The sequence below is a fragment of the Pteropus medius genome, unplaced genomic scaffold (genome assembly GCF_902729225.1).
Source record: "Pteropus medius unplaced genomic scaffold, Ma_sr-lr_union100, whole genome shotgun sequence".
Lineage (NCBI taxonomy): Eukaryota > Metazoa > Chordata > Mammalia > Chiroptera > Pteropodidae > Pteropus > Pteropus medius.
In genome coordinates, this window is record NW_024354503.1 from 468,964 (window position 1) to 487,944 (window position 18,981).

At 47.0% G+C, this 18,981-nt stretch overlaps 1 protein-coding gene across 2 annotated transcripts in view; it reads left to right on the forward strand.

The window, feature by feature from the left end:
• Positions 1-17,127, forward strand: part of PLA2G5 (phospholipase A2 group V) — a 19,156-nt gene extending 2,029 nt beyond the window's left edge. The window contains exons 1-5 of one of the 2 annotated variants that reach the window (XM_039854181.1): positions 8,943-8,998; positions 11,995-12,044; positions 13,248-13,392; positions 15,705-15,811; positions 16,483-17,127. In XM_039854181.1, the coding sequence (XP_039710115.1) occupies positions 8,979-8,998; positions 11,995-12,044; positions 13,248-13,392; positions 15,705-15,811; positions 16,483-16,607 (447 nt within the window). In that variant the 5' untranslated portion in view covers positions 8,943-8,978 and the 3' untranslated portion in view covers positions 16,608-17,127. Of the gene's footprint in view, positions 1-8,942; positions 8,999-11,994; positions 12,045-13,247; positions 13,393-15,704; positions 15,812-16,482 lie in introns of those variants that run through there. The other variant, XM_039854182.1, reaches the window with a different exon arrangement.
• Positions 17,128-18,981: the final 1,854 nt, after the last annotated feature.

Here is an 18,981-nt window from a genome sequence, read left to right on the forward strand (position 1 = left end):
ACACACGTGACACACGCACACACATACACACATGCACACACATGCACACATGTGCACACATGCATGCACGCAGCACACACACATGCACACACACACACGTGTGCGCGCGCACACACACACACACTCCCGTCACTCTTCTCCACTTTATTTTTCTCCACAGCATTTATTACCACCTGCCAAACAGTGTATTTCATTTACTTACTTGTCTATTTCTGTCTCTTCCCGCCAGAGCACAGGGTCCATGGGGACCAGGAGGATGGAATTCTCATCTGTTTTGTTCATTGCTGCTTCCCCAGAACAGAGCCCAGCACATAGTAGGTGCTCACTAAATAGTTATCGAATGATAAGTATGTTGAGGCATATGAGTAGGAGTTGAGTAAGAGAAAAAAGGGAATTACAGGTGAAAAGGACTGAGGAGCGGCAGGGTTTGAGATAAAGAAGGAGCAAGAAAGGGAAGGGAGTGGAAAAGGAGGAGGAGAGAGAGAGAGAGAGAATGAGAGAGGAGAGAGAGAGAGGGCTGGGGTGGGGACGATAGGATACAGATGTTGGCGTGTTTGGGAAACTGAAAGGGTTTCCATCAGGCTTTTTCCAGGAATGCACTGGGGAGTGGGGTGGTACATAAGGCAAGCCTGGAGGGGGTGGCAGTGGGGCCGGATCATGAGAGGCCGCGAGCTTGTAGGCGAGACCAGTACCTCTGACTTGGGCGGCATGTGGTATATGCTGTCCTAGGGGTTAGGAAGACTGACCCAGAAACAGAGGAGGAAGCCATGAATTCTGCCTGGCAGATATCAGGGAAGGCATCTCAAAAGACGTGGCACCTCCTTCTTAGGCCTAGGGAAGGAGTTCAAATGTTATTCTCGGTGTCACAGACCTCCTAAGGGCCCATTCTCATTTCCCCCCACTGAACTTAAACATAGAATAGCCAGGTATTTTACCAGCAAGGGGTGTTTATTCGGGAAGAGCAGAGAATCGCAGTTCGGAACAAGCAAGCTCTGGCAAACCCATAGGCGCGTCTGGAGAACAAAGAAGAGGGGCTTGTTTTTATTAGGTGTGAGGAGGAAACCGGGGAGGGTTGTTTAGAACGAAAGTTCATTGGAGAAGAACAAGAGTGTTGTTGCTGAGGCAGGGAGGGGTCTTCCTCCTTTTTTCTTAAAGCAGAAGATGAAATTCCCGCCGGATTAATGTCCTCCCTTGTCAAAATAATTCTTATCCTTCCTCTTGCTGGTTACACAGGCTGCACCTGTGCGAGGTGTTCCCCCTTCAGCATGATCTGACTCCATTTTCAATGAGATTTTCTCTCTTTATTTTCACGCCCCCCAATCCTAACAGACGGTCCTGGATTATAAACTCTCGAGTGCAGCGGCTGATGGATTTAGCTTTGCATTTGTTTTCTTAGTGCCTCCCCGGAGCTCTGCCCACGGAAATCACTTGGGAAGTGTTGGCTGGGTTGGATCGGAACTGGAGACAAGTGGGATGGCCTGGTATTGTGTCGGGATCATGAGCCTAGAACCTCAGGCACCATCTTGGATCTGGCCAGTTAAAGTAATAGCCTGTTGCCTGTTCTAGGGTTTCTCCCTCAAAAAAAAAAAAAAAAGTGACATCGCAGCATAGGAAAAACAAGTAGGATTTTACCAGATAAAAAAAGAGAGCGAAGAACATTCCAGGTGGAGGGAACAACAGAAACAAAGACAGAGAAGCTAGGTCAGGGTATGTTTCTTGAGAGTGAGCACTTTAACTGGTTTTTCAAAGATATGAAACAGGCACTTACTATCAGATATAAGTGTTTGAATTTGCATTTTTTCGTAAAAGTTTTGGCAAAAGTTGGACTCGAGCCTGTTATTGAACAATAGCTGTCACATATGTCACAAATAGACAGAGACCAAGATAGGACTAGCTGTGAGTGTCTTTAGAGGGAGGAGCTGCTCCCTCTCGACTTCTTGGTTCATTCATCCAATCATTCTTTTATTCCAAAAACAAGTATTGACCACTAAATATGTTATCAGGCTCTGTGCTAGCTGCCAGTAATATGATGGACAAGAATGACAAGTTTCCTGTCCTCTAGTGTAAGGAGACATAGTCATAAACAAGTAAAGAAATTAATTAGAGTTAAAGATGGTGGTAAGTACTATGAAGGGCAAAAAACAGAGTGATATGAAATTAACTCAAGGAGGAGGAGCTGCCCTGGGTGGAGAATCAGGGGAGGCTTCCTGGAAGGGGTGGCATTTAAGATGACACCTGGAGCCAATACTAATGCTAAATATTAGTATTCTGGGCAGGAATGGCAGCAAGTGCCAAAGCCCTCAGTAGAAAAGTTTAGAATGTTCAGGCGCAGATTAATATGATAGCACACACTGTCACTGAATGTCAGAGCTGGGGGCACCCTGGAGCTCATCCGGTCCATATTCCACTCAATTAATGTCGCTCTTTGCAACATCCCTGAATGTGAATCAATGTTGGGGGTCTGCGAGCCAGAAGGCCGGGAGCACAGAATGTGCTAGTTCTCTCCATGCCACCGAGCAACCAAAGGGCTCCTGAATTTTTTGTTTTTTTTTTGTAGTCTTGGTAAAGCGTAATTTTTAAAGCACTCTTACAGGCTAAAGCCTGTGCTTCATAACTGCCATAGCTGACTTCGTGTGTTTCGACATGTCTCTCATGCTCCCAATACTTAAGGAAAATTCCTTTTCCTGTGAAGTCGAGTGGGATGATGTCCCATCGCCTCGGTCCCCACCTCCCACATTACATTTCTGTTCCTAAAAACTGGTGAATAAAAAGTGCCTCCAGGGACAGGAAATTCACCACGCCCAAGACAGCTTACTCTTTACCCAGGACACTTGGTTGCTGGAAAACACTTTCTAGGCTTGAGCCAAACTCTGAGTGCAGAGAGTGTCGGCTTCTGGTGCTAGCTTTGGGGCCACATGGGACAGCTGTGATGCCTTTTACCCTGACAACTCTTCAGAAATTTGTGGACAGAGGCTGGGTGTCCTGAGACCCTTTCCAAACACCAGTCAGACCCCATTCCTTCCATCCGATCGGCATCCTGTGACTCACGCGCTCGCCCCCTTGCTCTGGTTTCCAGAATCATCTTAGCGTGGGGGCTCAGGCCCCCGGGGCACATCTCCAGATAAGATCTTCCAGGAACCCTTGTTTTGAGCACTTCACTCGTGTGATCACTGGCAAGAAGGCCACTGCTTTTGCGATTTGACAGTTTCCAGGCTTAGGGATCACACGCAATCACCAAGCTGTGTCACTCTACCTTGTGCTTGTGCATTTCAGTTTTGGGGACCTTGGGATGAAACCTCTTCAGTCTCTTCGTATTAAACTCACATCATCTTGCTACTGATCGAGGTAATTCTGAGACACCATCAGGAGAAAAGTCCAAGGTCCTTAGCCTGACACCCAAGGTTCTTTGCGACCTACACGGCTGTGTCTCTTTGGCTAGCTCTTCCCACCATTGCTAATTTCTACTCAACACATAGAGGAAGTTCACTTTTCTGAGAAATCAAGTGAGAGCGTAGTCTACCTTCCTAGTACAAGGTAGCAAACGTTTATTGAGCCTTTACTGCGTGCCAGCACAAGTCTAAACGCCTGCCATGTGTTGACTCAGAGCATAGGGATGAGGCGGGTAAACTGATTAAGTCCATTATTCAGGTTGATAAACCAAGGCTCAGAGCACTTAAGAAACTTGCCCAAGGTCACACAGCTAATAAGTGGTGTTTCCAGAACCTGGGCTCAGTCGGTGGGATGCCCAGCACATCTCCCAACTCTGCACTCAGTCACGCTATGTTAGTGACATGAATTTGCCCATGGTGGGAGTATTTACCCTACAGAAACTGGCGTGTGTTAAAAATCAGGGCTTCTCCACCCCGAGAGCCAATTATTAAATATTTACTAGAGTACCACTACCGAATACCTCCAGCTACCTCCTCAATTTGTACTTCCCTGAATGAGCCATGTGCAGTTCACTAGTCTTAAGTACATTCACATGGGTGTAAAAAACAATCTCCAGAACTCTTTTCTTCTTGCAAAACTTTGTACCCGTTAAACAATAACTCTCCATTCTCCTCTCTCCCCAGCCCTGGTTGACCACCATCTATTTTCTGTCTCTATAATTTTGACTACTCTAACCATCTCATATAAGTGGAGTCAGATGAGTCATATAGTGTTTGTCTTTGTGACTGGCTTATTTTACTTAGCATAATGTCCTCAAGTTTCATCCAGGTTGTAGTACATTGCAGAATTTCCTTCCTTTTTAAAGCTGAATAATATTCCATTGTATAGATACACTATATTTTGCTTATCATTTACCCATTGATGGACACTTGGGTTGCTTCTAAGTTTTAGCTATTGCGAACAACACCACTATCAACATAGGTGTATAAATACCTCTTCGAGGCTCTTCTTCCTATTTCTTGGGCACATACCCAGATGCAGAATTGCTGAGTCATATGATAATTTTACTTTTAATTGTTTGAGGATCCACCACACTGTTTTCCACAGAGACTATACCATTTTACATTCCCATCAACAGGGCACAAGGGCTCCAATTTCTCCGACCCACTTAAAGATTCAGTACAGGTGCCTCCTCTTCCAGAAAGCCCTCAGTGACCTCCACCCCGGGATGGGTGCTCCTAACATGCTAATGCAGTATTTACTGAGCACCTACTCTGTACTAGACTCTGAGCTCGGCCCTTGAAACATGGGTTTGCATAAGAGATGATCTCTGCTCTCAGGCACTCAGTGTCCCATTACTGATGAATATGTGGAAAGGATAGGACTCAAGATTGACTTCTATGGCAGGCTGCTAGGAGCCCTTCAGGCAGAGAGCAACGGTGAGGCAGATTGGGCATAAAACAAGAAAGAATGGTGAAGACTAGGGCAAAGATAAACACATATGCAGTCTATGAGTGCAGCTGCTTCTCAGCTCTGGCCAGTTGCTGCCATGTAGGAATGCAGAGCCAGGATTGCCACATCTTTTAAAAAGAAGCAGAAATTTGGATTTCTGCCTGAGATCTCCTAATGTTTATACATTAGCAACTGATTCCATTTTTTTTTAAGACACATGTGCAGGGGAAGCAAAGCATTTCCTAGGGCTGCATGTAGCCCTGGGCCGGGAGTTTATACCAAAGATCCAGTTCTGCTCATCAAGCAATTAATTATTGGGAATTACGATCAATGACTGTAACTCAGCTTTGACTTCTTCATTTTGTTTATAAAGAAATCACTTTGGTCAGATGTCCTGTGAAAATCCCAGCTGTTTTGTCTTGGGTCTGAACAGCTTTCTATAGTGAAATTGGGTGACAGATAGATCAGGCTTAAGATTCTGGGTCCATTTTTTTTACCAGCTGTGTGGTCACAGAAAGTGCCAGAGTAGACAGTACGTGTGATCAGTTCTGTTACATTCCAGAGACAGGCAAGCTTCTTGTGGAATGAGGAATCAGGGAAAACTTCCTGGAGGAGGAAAACTCAATGTAGACTTTCTGCCAATGAGCCCCAGGCAATCTTGTTCTATGTTCCAGCTTCCTGGATGGGGGGTGGGACAGGGGAAGCATCAAACCATTTGATGACGTCCGGGGTGTTTCAGCAGCTTGGGTCTCTGGGCTAGAGAGCGTCCAAGTGTCTATGGCTGCCCGCAATGGGGCTTCGGCCCTGGAATGAGCCTACACAGGGTAGACACAGCAAGTACCAGAGAATGACACGCTTATGGGATGTTTTGTTCATTCCACAGATATTTCTTGAAGATCTGCCATGGGTTGTTCTAGATGTTGGGGTCAGAAGTGAATCGGAGAAGAATCCTGCCCTCAAGAATCTTCCCATTTTATTAGGGGTGGGAGTGGTTGGGGTGTTTTAATTGATGATGTGTGAGTGACTGGATCCATCACCGGAGAGCAGAGAGCTGGGAGTGGCTGGTTGTAGAGAAGACAGTGAACTTAGTTCTGGGGTAGGACACTGAGCTAGACGATCAGGCAGGTAATTAATAATATATTAATTAATATATTAATTAATTAATATAATATGTAATCATACATGTGAATTTTAATTATAATATTTACTTGAATATGTAATTAATATATTATTAATTATAATATGATAATTAAAATTCAAATACCTACCTGATATTTAAATTTGATAATCATTCAAATTATATTTGAAGCATGGGCTGAGGCAGTGAGATGAGTACGAAGCTAGAGCCGGAAGGGTCATGCATTCACTCAGCAAACCTAACTGAGCACCTGCTATGTGGACATAACAGCAATAATATGCATGATCCTTAGGATTCACTGAGCACCTGATAGATGCCAGGCACTGTGCCGAGGCCCTCTGCCTGCCTTATCTCACTGAATTATCAAAGTTACGAAATGAAGCAGATTCTATTATTGTCCTGATTTATAGATGATAAAACTGAGAGCTGAAAGGCCGGTGACACAGGTAGTCAGAGATGACATCTGGGTTTAAATCCAGTTCTGTCTAACTTGAAGCTCAGATTCCTTGACTTGACATTGTGCTTTCTCTTCATTCATATATTCAGTCGTTTGTTCACTCGGTGTTACTGTTTTTTTGTTTTTGTTTTTAATATAAAAGTCAATTTTATTTCTACTTACCAGGAGCAAATTTTTAAAAATTTTAATGATATTGTTTACTTAAATCAGCATATCGAAAATTCCATTTCAACATGTATCCAATTAAAAATCATTAATAAGCTATTTTACATTTCATTTCTTTCGTATGTCTTTGACATCTAGAGCACGCCACATGTGTAGCAAATAGCAATTCGGATGCTAAATATCGATTTGTATTTAGATGTCACAAAAATTGAAATCGAATAAGTAGTTTCATACACTAAGTTGTTCAAAACATACTTAAGGGGATTGGGGGCTGGGTGAAAAAGGTCAAGGGGTTAATAAGTACAAATTGGTAGTGATAAACAGCCACAGGGATGTCAAGTACAGCGTAGGGAATACAGTAATAATATGGCAATAGCTATGTATGGTGCCCAGTGGGTAATTGTTGAGTCAGAGCTACAGACACTGCTAAGTGGCAGGAGAGCTCCTGGAATCCGCATGGAAATAAGACCCGAATCCCCGAATGTGGACAAGCACACCTCAGGAGAGGTGGAGAAATGGGAAGCAGACTCCTGAGGGCAGGTCCCTTGAAAACACCTGCATTTGGGGGAGACAGAGGTGGGAGTTTGAGTAGCAAGAGGGTCGATGACAGTGAGACCTTTTGAAGGCCAGAAAGAGAGAGAGTTTCCAGGAGAACGTGGTTGGCGGGATGGAGTGACCGAAAGATCGAGGGGGTGAAACCTAGGCTTGGGCAACACCAGGCTTTGGGGGACCCTTGAGAGCTGGCTCAGGGATGCAGCAGAAGCCAGGCAGCAAAGAGTTAGAAGGGAGCATGCGATGAGCAAGGGCAGGCTTCTCTGTCCTAAAATTTGGCTTTTCTAGGAAAAAGAAAGCTGGAGAGAGGTCGGCAGAGGCAAGGGATGTTTTCCTTTTTCTTTGGCTCCTTTTGTTGGTTTCGGATGGCAAGGCTCGTGTGTGCCTGCCAGCAGAGGAAGGAACTGGTAGAGAAAGAGATAAAAATACAGAACACAGGAGTTTTCCCCATAACAACGATTGCCCTTGGACATGTTGTGCATTTATCGACTTGATGCCTTTACTATCAATTTTCCCCGACCAGAGAGAAGCGCATGGGCCAGGTCTGTCTTTCCACGGTGGGTCCCCAGCAGTGCCTGGCATGTAGCAGACACTCAGTCAGTACTTTTTGTGTTAAACTGAATCCACAGGGTTCTGTGGAATGCCTAGTGATTAGGTCGTAGGAAGAGAAGGATTCCAGAGAGGTGTGGGGGAGGGGCTTTCTCTGATGCTGCCAGGAAGGAGAGGGAGAGGAAAAAGTTGAGAGGGAAGAGAGGAGAGGGGGTGCACCCATGTCTTCTCAGACATGTGTGTGTGTGTCTGGGGGGAGGGGTCGGTGGGGATGTGGGGATTAACGGAAGTAGAGAATGGAGAATAATAACAGCTACCTGTGTCCTTGTGAGAATGGCCTAGGAGGTAACGTTTTTATTTGTTAGCATTATTTTGCCACTGTTCTGTTATACGGTATTAAATCGTTTAATCCTAACAACTCTCTGAGGCAGGGGAACTACAATCAGCCCTGGGTGACATAGCTCTTAGTGGGAATGGCAGGATTTGAACCCAGTACTTGAAGCTGATCTAGAGTCTGTGAGTGGCACACCTCACTACGAGCCTCTGGGATGGCCTGGATTCATTAGTCTCATGTCACAGGAACAAACAGAGAAGTGTGTTGACTTGCCCTGCGTCACACAGCTCCTGAGTGGGGGACCTCCAGCCTGCATCTCTCTAACTGCATCTCTCTAAGCCCCATGGTTTCCTTTTCCCAGATGGAAAGAATGCAGGAATTCGGTAGGAAGTCAGTGCAAAAATGAAGTGCCAGCTGGGCTTGGGAACAACGTTTTATAGCGACTCCAAAGGGAGACTTCCGCAGGCTCTCGAGCTGTCCCAGCCTGGGAATGGGATGGAGAGAACTGGGGTTGGCACATCGGGAGCAACAGGAAGAGAACAGGGGCAGGGCCTGCAGGAGGTGCCACCTGCCGGTCCTGGCTGCCCCTGGGATGAAGCCTAGTGAGGCAGAATGAAATTTGAGCAGGGGCCGGGGCTGGAGGCTGGGAGAGAGCCCAGGGCAGTGAGCAGGACGGGGATTCCAGGTCGCTGGTCCCTGGGGGAGAAGAATCCTGGCGTGTGGGTGGCCCATGTCAGATCAGACTCAATATCCTTCTTGAAAGCCACCCAGGTCTCTATGATGTGTTTCCTGAACACAGGAAAAAATCCCCAGGGGTCTTGAGGGGAGAGGTGGGGCTTCCTATGTGAGTAGCTGGCAGGCAGGGGTGTGGGAGGCGGCCAGGGAGGCCCTTAAAACCAGGCAGGCCCAGCCCTTGCCCCTTCTCCAGGTCTGAGGCAACGATGGAGAGAAGGTCTCACCGGTGAGGAATCCCATTCTGGGGGCTGCCTTTCCTGGGGGTAGTGGGGGGAGCAGGGCACAGACAGGGGCTGTGAGAGGAGACTCCTGGGCTCCCTGTTGCCTCCTCAACAGAAAGCCGGGAGGTCTCTAACCTGCCTTCTGGACAGTGGGGTTTGGTGCTATTGGCTCTTTCCAGCCAGGACACATGAACTGGGAAGGTGGGCGGGGCGTGTCCTGGGAGCACAGGGGGCTCTGCATGTGAACTTGGAGGACCTGTTCGTCCAGTGACTCAGCCACTCTCCGGCCCCCACATTTTCATGCTTCTGTCAGGCTGTCTCCACTCTCTCTACCTCTCATTACCACAGCCACTGTTCCACTCCAAAATCATCTCATGGCTACTTTCATTTTCCTGTGTGGCTGCTTGGTAAAAATAGCCAATCCCACATCCTTCTTCTGGGGATCTGCTTTGGGTTCCATGGATGGTCCATTTTCTTTGCTCCTAGGGCAGCTGTTTCAATGCCTCTGCCACCTCCTCTGTGAAACTCCTTTTGCTGTCTTTTGACTCCTTTGTGTGGGACCTCCTGCCGCGCCCCCAAACCCACAACCTATGTCCCAAGATGTTCTAAACGGCACAGGAAGTTTGGTCTTATTCAGGTATGATGAGGCCGACAGATCAGGAAACATGCCATTTAAAAGAGGGTTTGTTACTCACAGTTCCCAAGAGGAGAGGACACACCGTACCATGCAGGGACACACGGGGAAGCACCAGGGACACTCAGGACGCAGAAGAAATGAGCGAAAGCGTGGCCCAGAGCCTTTATTGTGTTTTCCTACCAGGAAAGGCAAGGCAGGGCAGGGTCAATAGTTCGGAATTGGTTAGCGTCAATAATTTCAGGGACTCCGGGCTATAGGGGTGGCCCCTAGTGGTTTGGTCCTGGCCCTGGGGTGATTTAGGGCAGAGGAAATATTGGAGAGTTAGATAAAAAATGGTGGTTAGGTGAGGTAGTTTAGGATTGATTGGTTTGCATGTGAAAGGCTTACTTCCAAGGGAGTCTTTTTCGCTGTATCTAAGAATTAGCTAGTCCTGGGAGGGGCTGTCTCTTCCTAGTTCAGCAAGGACCCCAAGATGTCCAAGCATCATAGAAAAGAAACAACATGATTAATACACAGGGGCTGCTCAGAGGCAGTAGAGTCTATTCAATCAAAAGAGTAGAGTCACAATCCTGGGCTAAATCCTTGGGCAACTCACTTCCCCTTCCTGAGCCTCGATTTCTTCCTCTGTAAAATCAACGCCTGCTATTCTCTCATTCAACAAATGACTGTCCAAGGGACAGACACTGTGCCAGCGGGTTTAACAATACGTACCCGCCAGGATCATCGGAGGGTTTATAGAGACGGCGGACAGTACCTGGCACATTGCAGGTGCCCAGTATGTGGTCTTTGGTGTCTTCCTCCTGTCGCAGCTCCAGGAAGCAGCTGAGAAATATTGGTGTGGACGGGTAGGGTCTAGGGCCCTTTTCCCTGACCATTCAGTGCCCTCGGAGTAGAGACCATGGGTGGACAGAACCCTCAGGAATGTCCATGGAACTCAGAGGAACTGTTGGACAAAAGATAGCATGGAGAAGCTGTCCCAGGCGCCAGGAGCCCTGGGGAGTCAGAGTTCGTGTGTTTGGAGCCAGGCGTTGGGAGGGCTCGGGGGCTCGGGGCAGAACACTGTCAGAAGTGACCACTGAACTTAGGGATCGGAGATGGCACCGAAGGGGACATCCTGGCAGAACAGAGGCCAGCTGAGCGACTGTGGATGAACAAGGACTTTGGGATCCAGAGAGGAAGGGACACCAGTAACGGAGCCTCTAAGAGGCCAAGTTAGAATCAGGCACTGGCCTAAGACCCAGGGAATCTCCTCTGCCTTCTGGTTGTGATTTTTTTTTTTTTTTTTGGACTCTAGGCCAGCGACTCATGGGTCTGCTGGGGAGGGAAGCTAGGGCCTCCGGGCCATGGGGTAGAATTTCATGGCTGTGTGGTGCATAGAGGGGCACACTAGGCCTGGCTTGAAATCCTGCCTCCACTTCTTACTAGCTGTGTGACTTCTGGCAAGTCCCTTGAGCATTCTGAGCCTCCATTTCTCCACTGGCAAAGCAAGAACAATGAAATGACCTTTCCAAGCTGTCACGAGTGCCCAGCGTCCAGCTATTGTAGGCACAGTGCCTGGGACTGATTAAAATTTTAAATTTCTTTAAAATCGGAGGAAAAAAATAAATATAGTAATGATGAATCTATAATAACGAATCCAGCTTGGGTTGTATTTATTCTTATACCAATGCAATTGTAAAATATACTTTTAAAAAGTTTTTTTGGGGGGAGGGGGGAAGGGGCCTTTGAAGGCAAAAGGGCTTGGGACCCACGAAAGCCATAATGAGGCCCTGAAAGCCACACCACACAGGGCGTGGTCGCGCTTCATTCTCCAGCATCTCCTCCGGGCCGGGCGCTCTCCTCACTGCTGGGAGAGAGGGGTGAATCCACTGGCTTCTTCCCTCAGAACACCAGCAGGGAAGACATGTCCGAGCAGACCCTCGGCACCATAAGATAAAAGAAATCTGAGACTTAAAACCTTCAGTTTCCCTTCTGCCCTCGCAACCCGCACCAGCCTCTCCCCTTGTCCAGGATTCTTTTCTCCCTGCCATGTCCAGGGTGTATCGATTTCTGCCCCTCAGTTGTGCCATTTAAGAAACCCATTTATTTCTCTGGTTTCTTTTAGCCATTGTGTCAGGGGCATTTGTGGTCAGGTGCCCTTGTGGTGGGATGGTTCTCTCTCGTCTCTAGTGGGGACAATACCCCTCTGCCCCCAGGGACCCTTTGGATCAACTTCTTGTTTGGCCTCATCTTTTCGGGCTGCGGTTGCCCGTTTACTGCCCAACGCGACAGAGTAGGGACTGGTGGGAAGCCAGGGGTGGGGTCTGAATGGGCCAAGGGGGCATCTCCTGGTAGGGATGTCATGGGATGTGTTTTCTTTTCCAGAATCCCAGAGATGAAAAGCCTCTTGACCCTGGCTTGGTTCCTGGCTTGCAGTAAGTGCTGGCCCCATGACCACAAACTTCCATGAACTTCTACCCCCTAGGAACAAAAGGGTAGTGAAAAGGAATTAATTTTGAATCTTGGCTCTGCACTTACTGTGTAGACATCCGCAAGAGCTTTTGTTTCTCCCAGGCTCCACTCCCTCATTTGTGACATAGGATAATATTTCGCCAACTGGCAGGGCTGTGGCAGGATTCTAGGAGGTGATGCATAAAGTTTGTTATGTGGAGAACATACTGCTTGTATGCAGGAGGCAGATTTTTTGTCTGATGTAAAACAAAATAAAATAAGGCCAAACCAAAAACAAAATAAAAAAAAAAACAACAATCTTCTTAGATAAACGTTTCATTCCATGATTCCTGGTCATGCTCTGATCCAGCCTGTCTTGGTTTTCTACACACCCTATCTGCTGCCACCTGCCAGCTGGAGGTAATTGCACAGCATGGGGGTTGGCGGAGCCCAGCTTTAGGCTCCTGAAAGGCTGTCCTGCTCATCAATGTTTCTCTCAGATCTCTGGAGACTCCAGGAGGGGCGGGAGGCCCGGTGCAGGGAGTGAGCCGCTGGCCCACTGCGATCCCTTGGACAAGGCACTTTTTCCAAGCCTCAGTTTCCCTATCTGTAAGATGAGAGAGCTGGCTTCAATGATCTCTAAGGGTCCCATCCTGCTTGAAGATTCTGTGGCTTATGTTTTCACGGGTGTTAGTCGGGGGAAGAGGGGATGCGTTGTCAGGGGAGACAGAAACAGTCTGTCTGCTTCATAGAGATGCCGTGCTAATGATACTGAATGTTTCTTGGTTGCTTACTATGTGTCTGCCACTGTGCTTGACATCTACATCCTTTATCTTAACCCTCGCGACAACTCCAAGAGGTAGGTATTCATTTTAGGCCCCCATTTCCACGTGAGGAAACCAAAGCTCTGGGAGATAAGTGACCTATTCAACATCATACAATGAATTAATGGCAGAGTCAGGATTTGAACCCAGGCTTGCTCATTCTCCAAGTCCAAACTCTTAACCGCTTCTCTATATTGCTTGCCTTCACCTTCCTTGTCCCTGTCTCACTAATGGGGAGGATAAAAAAGAGACTCTAGGGTTCCTCCAAGCCCTAGGGTGGGAGAAAGGGCAGGAGCATGCTGAGAAATTGGGCCTGTAGAAGGCACGCCTTGGTTTCACCTGGGGCTGTGGGCTGTCTTTCAGGTGTGCCTACTGTGCCAGGGGGCTTGCTAGAACTGAAGTCGATGATCAAAACGGTGACAGGAAAGAATGCCCTGATAAACTACGGCTTCTATGGCTGTTACTGCGGTTGGGGAGGTCACGGGACCCCCAAGGACGGTACAGATTGGTGAGTCGGTTATCATGACGGCCCTTTGTGCTCCAGGCTCTGTGCCCACATTATCTCGTTTAACTCCGTGTCGATTCTGGAAGATGAGTAAATGAGAAAATGAGAAAATGAGAAAATGGAAGCACCATTTTCCAGATAAGAGCACTGAGTCTCAGAGTTTAACTGACTTGCCCAAGATACATCCAGTAACTCCTCAAATCTCAGTAGCTTAATATATCCGATGGTCTATTGCTACATAACATATCACCCCAAAATGTAGTGGTTTAAAGTGATGATGACCATTTGTTTTGCTAAGGATCTGCCATTTGGGCGGTGCTCGGTGGTTTGCCTTATTTCTGCTCTACCCGGCTTGGGCATTTTGACTGAGGCTGGATGATCTAATATCCAGATGGCTCACTCCAATAGCTGGCAAGTTGTCTGCTGGCTAGGAGCTCAGATGAGGCTGGAGGCCTCATCCCTCTAACTCAGGCCTCTCCAAGGTTGCTTGGACTTCCTCACAGCACGGTGACTTGGGTTCCAAGAGTGAGCGTCCCAAGACTGCAAGGCAATAGAGTATGGCATTTTTATGATTTAGCTTCACAAATTTCATGGCGGTCCTGCCAGTATGCTCTTGGTAAGGCAATCACAAAAGCTTTAAAAGGAAGGGGACCTAGTTTCCATATCTTGATTGGAAAATGACAAAGTTCCAGAATATGTGAGATGGAAGAGATTGTTCTTTGGAAAATACAAACTGCTGGGTTAACAATTCTGATATTGCTAGACACGTGTGATGGAACAAGGCGATCAATCAATCAAGCAAATGGGTGGCAGATGGTTGGAGCCAAGTTTCTCACTGCTGGAGCAGAAGTTTACAGACTAGCAAGGAAAGGATGCGAGAATGATCTATGTGGTGATGGATTAGAGTTGGAGACTTCAGTATAAACTCTCGTTCAGCTTAATATAGATACAGATGGTTACATATAGAAATATGTATGCACATGTGTATACACAGGGCTTAATATAGACACATATGTTTTGCTTTGTCAGCCGAGAGGACTTAAAAGAAACAACACCTCTAACAATAAGCAACGCCTAGTGTGCAAATCTGTTTTCTCATACCATTCTCTAATAAAAGGAAGCAAGACTTCTTGGGGAAATGCCTGATGCTAGGACTAGAGCAGGAAATATGCAAGAGGAGCCTGGAGGTCCCTATAATGCCAAAAAGTAAGAAAGTGCTCAAAGAGAACCGAAATAAATAAATAGAGAGATAGATAGATAGATAGATCGATCGATCGATCGATCGATAAAAAAGAAAACAGACCCCACACCGATAGGGATATGTTAAAGAGTACAGGCCCGATGACCAAAGCTGCAACAATTTGACCAAAAAAGTAAATGTATCACCCCAGTTTTGTCATGAGAAGAAAAAAAGAGAATCCCAGTAGTAAGCCATCCTACAAAATACTTAACCAATGCATCTTAGAACTGTCAACGTCATCAAACCTAAGGAAAATGCCACAGCCAAGAAGAGCCTAAAGAAATATGACAACTGAATATCACGTAGTGTCCTGGATGGAATCCTGGAGTAGAAAGAGGACACTAGGTAAAAACTAAGGAAATGTGAATAAGCTATGAACTTTTTACAGTTGATGAATCAATAATGATATATTACTACTTAATTATTTTTTAAAATTTCAGTTAATATATCAGTATTGGTTTGTGAGTGATAACACATGTATCATATTCATAATATAAGAGGTTCATAATAAGGGAAACTGGATGTGAATGAGAACACGATGTATACTCTTCTACATTTTTCTGTAAATCAAAAAAAGATTTTAAATGTAATCTGCCACATTAGCATACTGGAAGTTTAGTTTTTGCTCATTTAACAGTTCAATCGAACATGTTGATTCTGGGACCCAGGTTCCTTCCATCTTGTGGCTCTCCATTCCTAGGGCCTCAGAGTCCTCAGCTGGATCATCTTCATCCAGCTGAGAGATAGAGAAAGGGGAGAAAGTGGAGGTTTTTGTGAGTAGGTCTGGAAGTGTGGTACATCACTTTGCCCATGCCCCGCCGGCTGGAACGTAGTCACGTGTCCACACATACCTACGAGGGAGGCTGGGAAATGTAGTTTCGTTGTGGGCCCAGGAGGAAAAAGCAGGTCAGTGAACTGCTAGTCAGTTCAGGCAGACAGCCCTAGCGAGAGAGCAGGGAAGGAAGTACTCAGCCATATTATTAGATTCTTTCTTTACCAGACCACACCTATGGTGTGGCCTCTGCTTAAGTGACATGCCCCTTCCCCTCAGGATCTAAGTGTCTTGCATTGACAGGTGCTGCTGGGTGCATGACCGCTGCTATGAGTGGCTGGAGGAGAAAGGCTGCTACTACCGGACACAGTCATACAAATACAGAGTCACACGGGGCCTGGTAACCTGTGGTAAGGCTGGGACTTCCCATGCAGGTCACTGGAAGAGCCTGGGTCTCTCTGCTGGCTCAGTTCAGCTGCCCTTAGAGATCAGCCAGCCTGTATCTTCAGGGAGGAAGAGCTGGGGGCAGGAATATCGCAACTGTATCCAACTCCTGGGGAGGGGCTGGAACATCTTAGACTGAGTATTCACTAGGCGCCAAATGCTTTGCATACGTCTTTTTACTTGCTCCCTGAAAATACCCAGTGAGTAGGTTTAGTCTTCTCATTTTACAGATGAGAAAACTGAAACTCAAAGGCTTGCCAGTACACATAGCTAGCGTTGGGATTCAAGCTCACATCCACCTGAGTTGAAAGCTAAGTATGGGTATGGGTGTCTCTTCTCTGAGAAGTGGGGTTTCTCCAGAGCAGGGCTTGTCTGTTCTCCATCAGACTGGGAACTCTCCGAGGGGAGGAGCTGTGTCTCCCTGGGCAGCAGCTGTGTCCTTCCATCAGATTATGCATTCCGCCAGTGTAGATGTAGACGGTGTAGACGTTGTGCCTCACTCATCAGACTGAGAGCAGGAAGCAGGTTGGGAGTATGCTCAGCCTAGCGGCGAGTCCTGATGGAGGCAGGCCGGGGAGTCAAAGCCGGGAGAGCGTACCTTCCCTTCCTCATTCTGCATTTGGCATCCTGTTTGCAGAGCTCGGGCCCCTCTGCCAGGTGGAGCTCTGCGCCTGTGACCGGAAGCTGGTCTACTGCCTGAATAGAAACCTGAGGAGCTACAACCCCGGCTACCGGTTCTTTCCCAACATCTTCTGCACCTAGTCGCCCTCGGGGGGCTCCTCCCAGATCACGACTTTGCTCCATTCACCTACAGCATGGAGCTCGCTGACACTGCTGGGCTCCTGGGAGGGGCTCCCATGTCTCCAACATTGGACCATTGATGGTCCAATGGGCTTGGAGGAGCCCCACGGCCACACTTCCCCCTCCAGAGAATTCCAAGAGAGTGATTCTGGTCATAGGACTTGGCAAGGTCAGAGTCCCTGGCCTCTAATTGTGAGGTCAGTTCTTCTGGTGCCCAGAGCTCACACCTGACCCCAGGCCAGCTGTCCTCGCCTCTGAAGATAATGACCCTTCTTCAGGAAGAAGACGTTTCTGGATGCATTTACTTTTTAGTTTCTGCAGTGAGATTATCATTACCACCCTCTAGAGAGTTTTACTCAAGGAAAAGCAAAATTGACTCCACAAATCTGACATGTAGATATTAAATAAAATTCCTTCTCATGACTAATAAAAACCAAGCAGGCATTTTCCTCTGCCGTGGGGGATTGCCTATGCCTCTTTCTCTGCCAATGGGGCGCTAAACCCAAAGTTAACCATGTTCTCTCAGATAGAAGGTGCACGTTAGCAAACAGAAGGTTTTCAGGGATAAGTTTCAGGCCTTCTTTGAGGGCTCATCTCCTTAAACCTTGGGGGTCCTCTGGAGCCAAGCACTGGGTCTCTTCCTTGAGGGACTGGGGAATAGATGATTGACAATTATGCCAGCTTGGACTGGAGAGGGCTGCATTCAAACTCTAGCTTGGCTTCTTCGGCTGGAGGGGCCCAGCCCATTTCTGAACCCCTCCAACTTTCAGTCTCTTAAAAAAGAAACTGTAATGTTTCTTGCAATATAAATTGGGAAACCCAAAGCCACCTCGATGCTGACACAGGGTTGCTGGGATTCTGAGATTTCACAGAATAGGACGTTTCTTTTAATCGGGTTCAGGTATGGCGTTTATTTTTACCAAAGAACATTGAAAACATTAAACACTCATCTAGCACTTTATAAAAAAAAAAAAAAAGAAAAGGGTGTTCTAATACCAAGAGTTCAGGAAGAAAGGACATATTTCAAAACAAAGGAGAGTCCTGTTCAAGAAAAGGCCTTTGGTTTTCTTACTGTGACAAACCCCAAAATAACCACATGATAAATGGGATCTATATTTAAAAACCTCCAATGTCGAACATTTTCTAAATAAAATTTAGTTTTATGAGATTACCCTGCAAGTACTGGTAGTTTAGAAAAGTCTTTTGTGGTCTCATGGCTATATTTGACAGTATAACACAGAGTGGGGCTCAAATGTCCAATTTGCTCATGAAACATTTTTAATCAAAGCCATTGTCCAAATTCATTTTTAAACAGATACGTAGAGGAAATGGGAAGTTTCACTCCTAATGCCATTTCTTTTCAATTTCTATATTCTGGATGATGGAGAAGAGATCCAGTCCAGGCTTCTCCCTTCACTTCTGGGTCAGGTGGCAGGCGGGGTGGCATCTTGCTGGTAAGTTCTGCAGGAGGAGCTGTGGGCAGGCCCTTCTTATTGGTGCACCTCAGCTCAGAGACCCAGTTTTCAGACAGGTATGGACAGGCATTTGTGGATGAGGGATGCTGTGAGATTTTAAAAGTAATATTACAATCTGATATGGATTCAAGCTAGAAGAGTCATTTATCTACCAGGACACTGAAGTCCAGAGAAGTTAGGAGACTTTCCCAAAGTCACACAGCGCATCGACAGCAGAAGTAGGATTAGAACTCAGATGCTGGTTCTAAATCCTGGTCTCTGACCACTTTCCACTGTCTTCAACTCCAGCCCATGGAGAGAGAAAACAAGACCTGGAGCGATTCAGGGGCTCACCCACATCGGGGTTCTCAGGAGGGCCCCCTGGATTCCAGCTCCATTTCTTCTCTGCTCTAACTGCTTCCTGGGATTCCAGAGTCGGTCCTTGGGTGCCTAGTCTGGCTGGGGCTCTGGGCTTCATCCTCAGTGGAGCGGACGCCACTGGGGTCCTCCATATCTGGTGCCCTGGAGCCACCCTCACTGCCATGAGCAACTCTGGGGAAATAATCAAGTCACCACCGAACCTTGGGAAGAGGTGGTCTCCTCGCTGTCTTATTTGACTATCTCTTGGCTGGCAGGAGAACCATCAGGAAGGCCATCTCAAAATGGCATAGCTTCCCTTTTAAGGGAGATGCTGAAATGTACAGAGCGGACCGTAACTGCCTCCCTGAGTAGAGTTTTATGTATCAAAGTAGGCAGATAACACCAATGCAGACATTCAATAGACAGGTTGCCTTATAAATATAGGCCCTTCACTGGCGATTGAAATTGATCCTGCCAGGTGGCCTCCTTTTGCTTCTCTCGTCAGCGACTTGGAGGTGGTG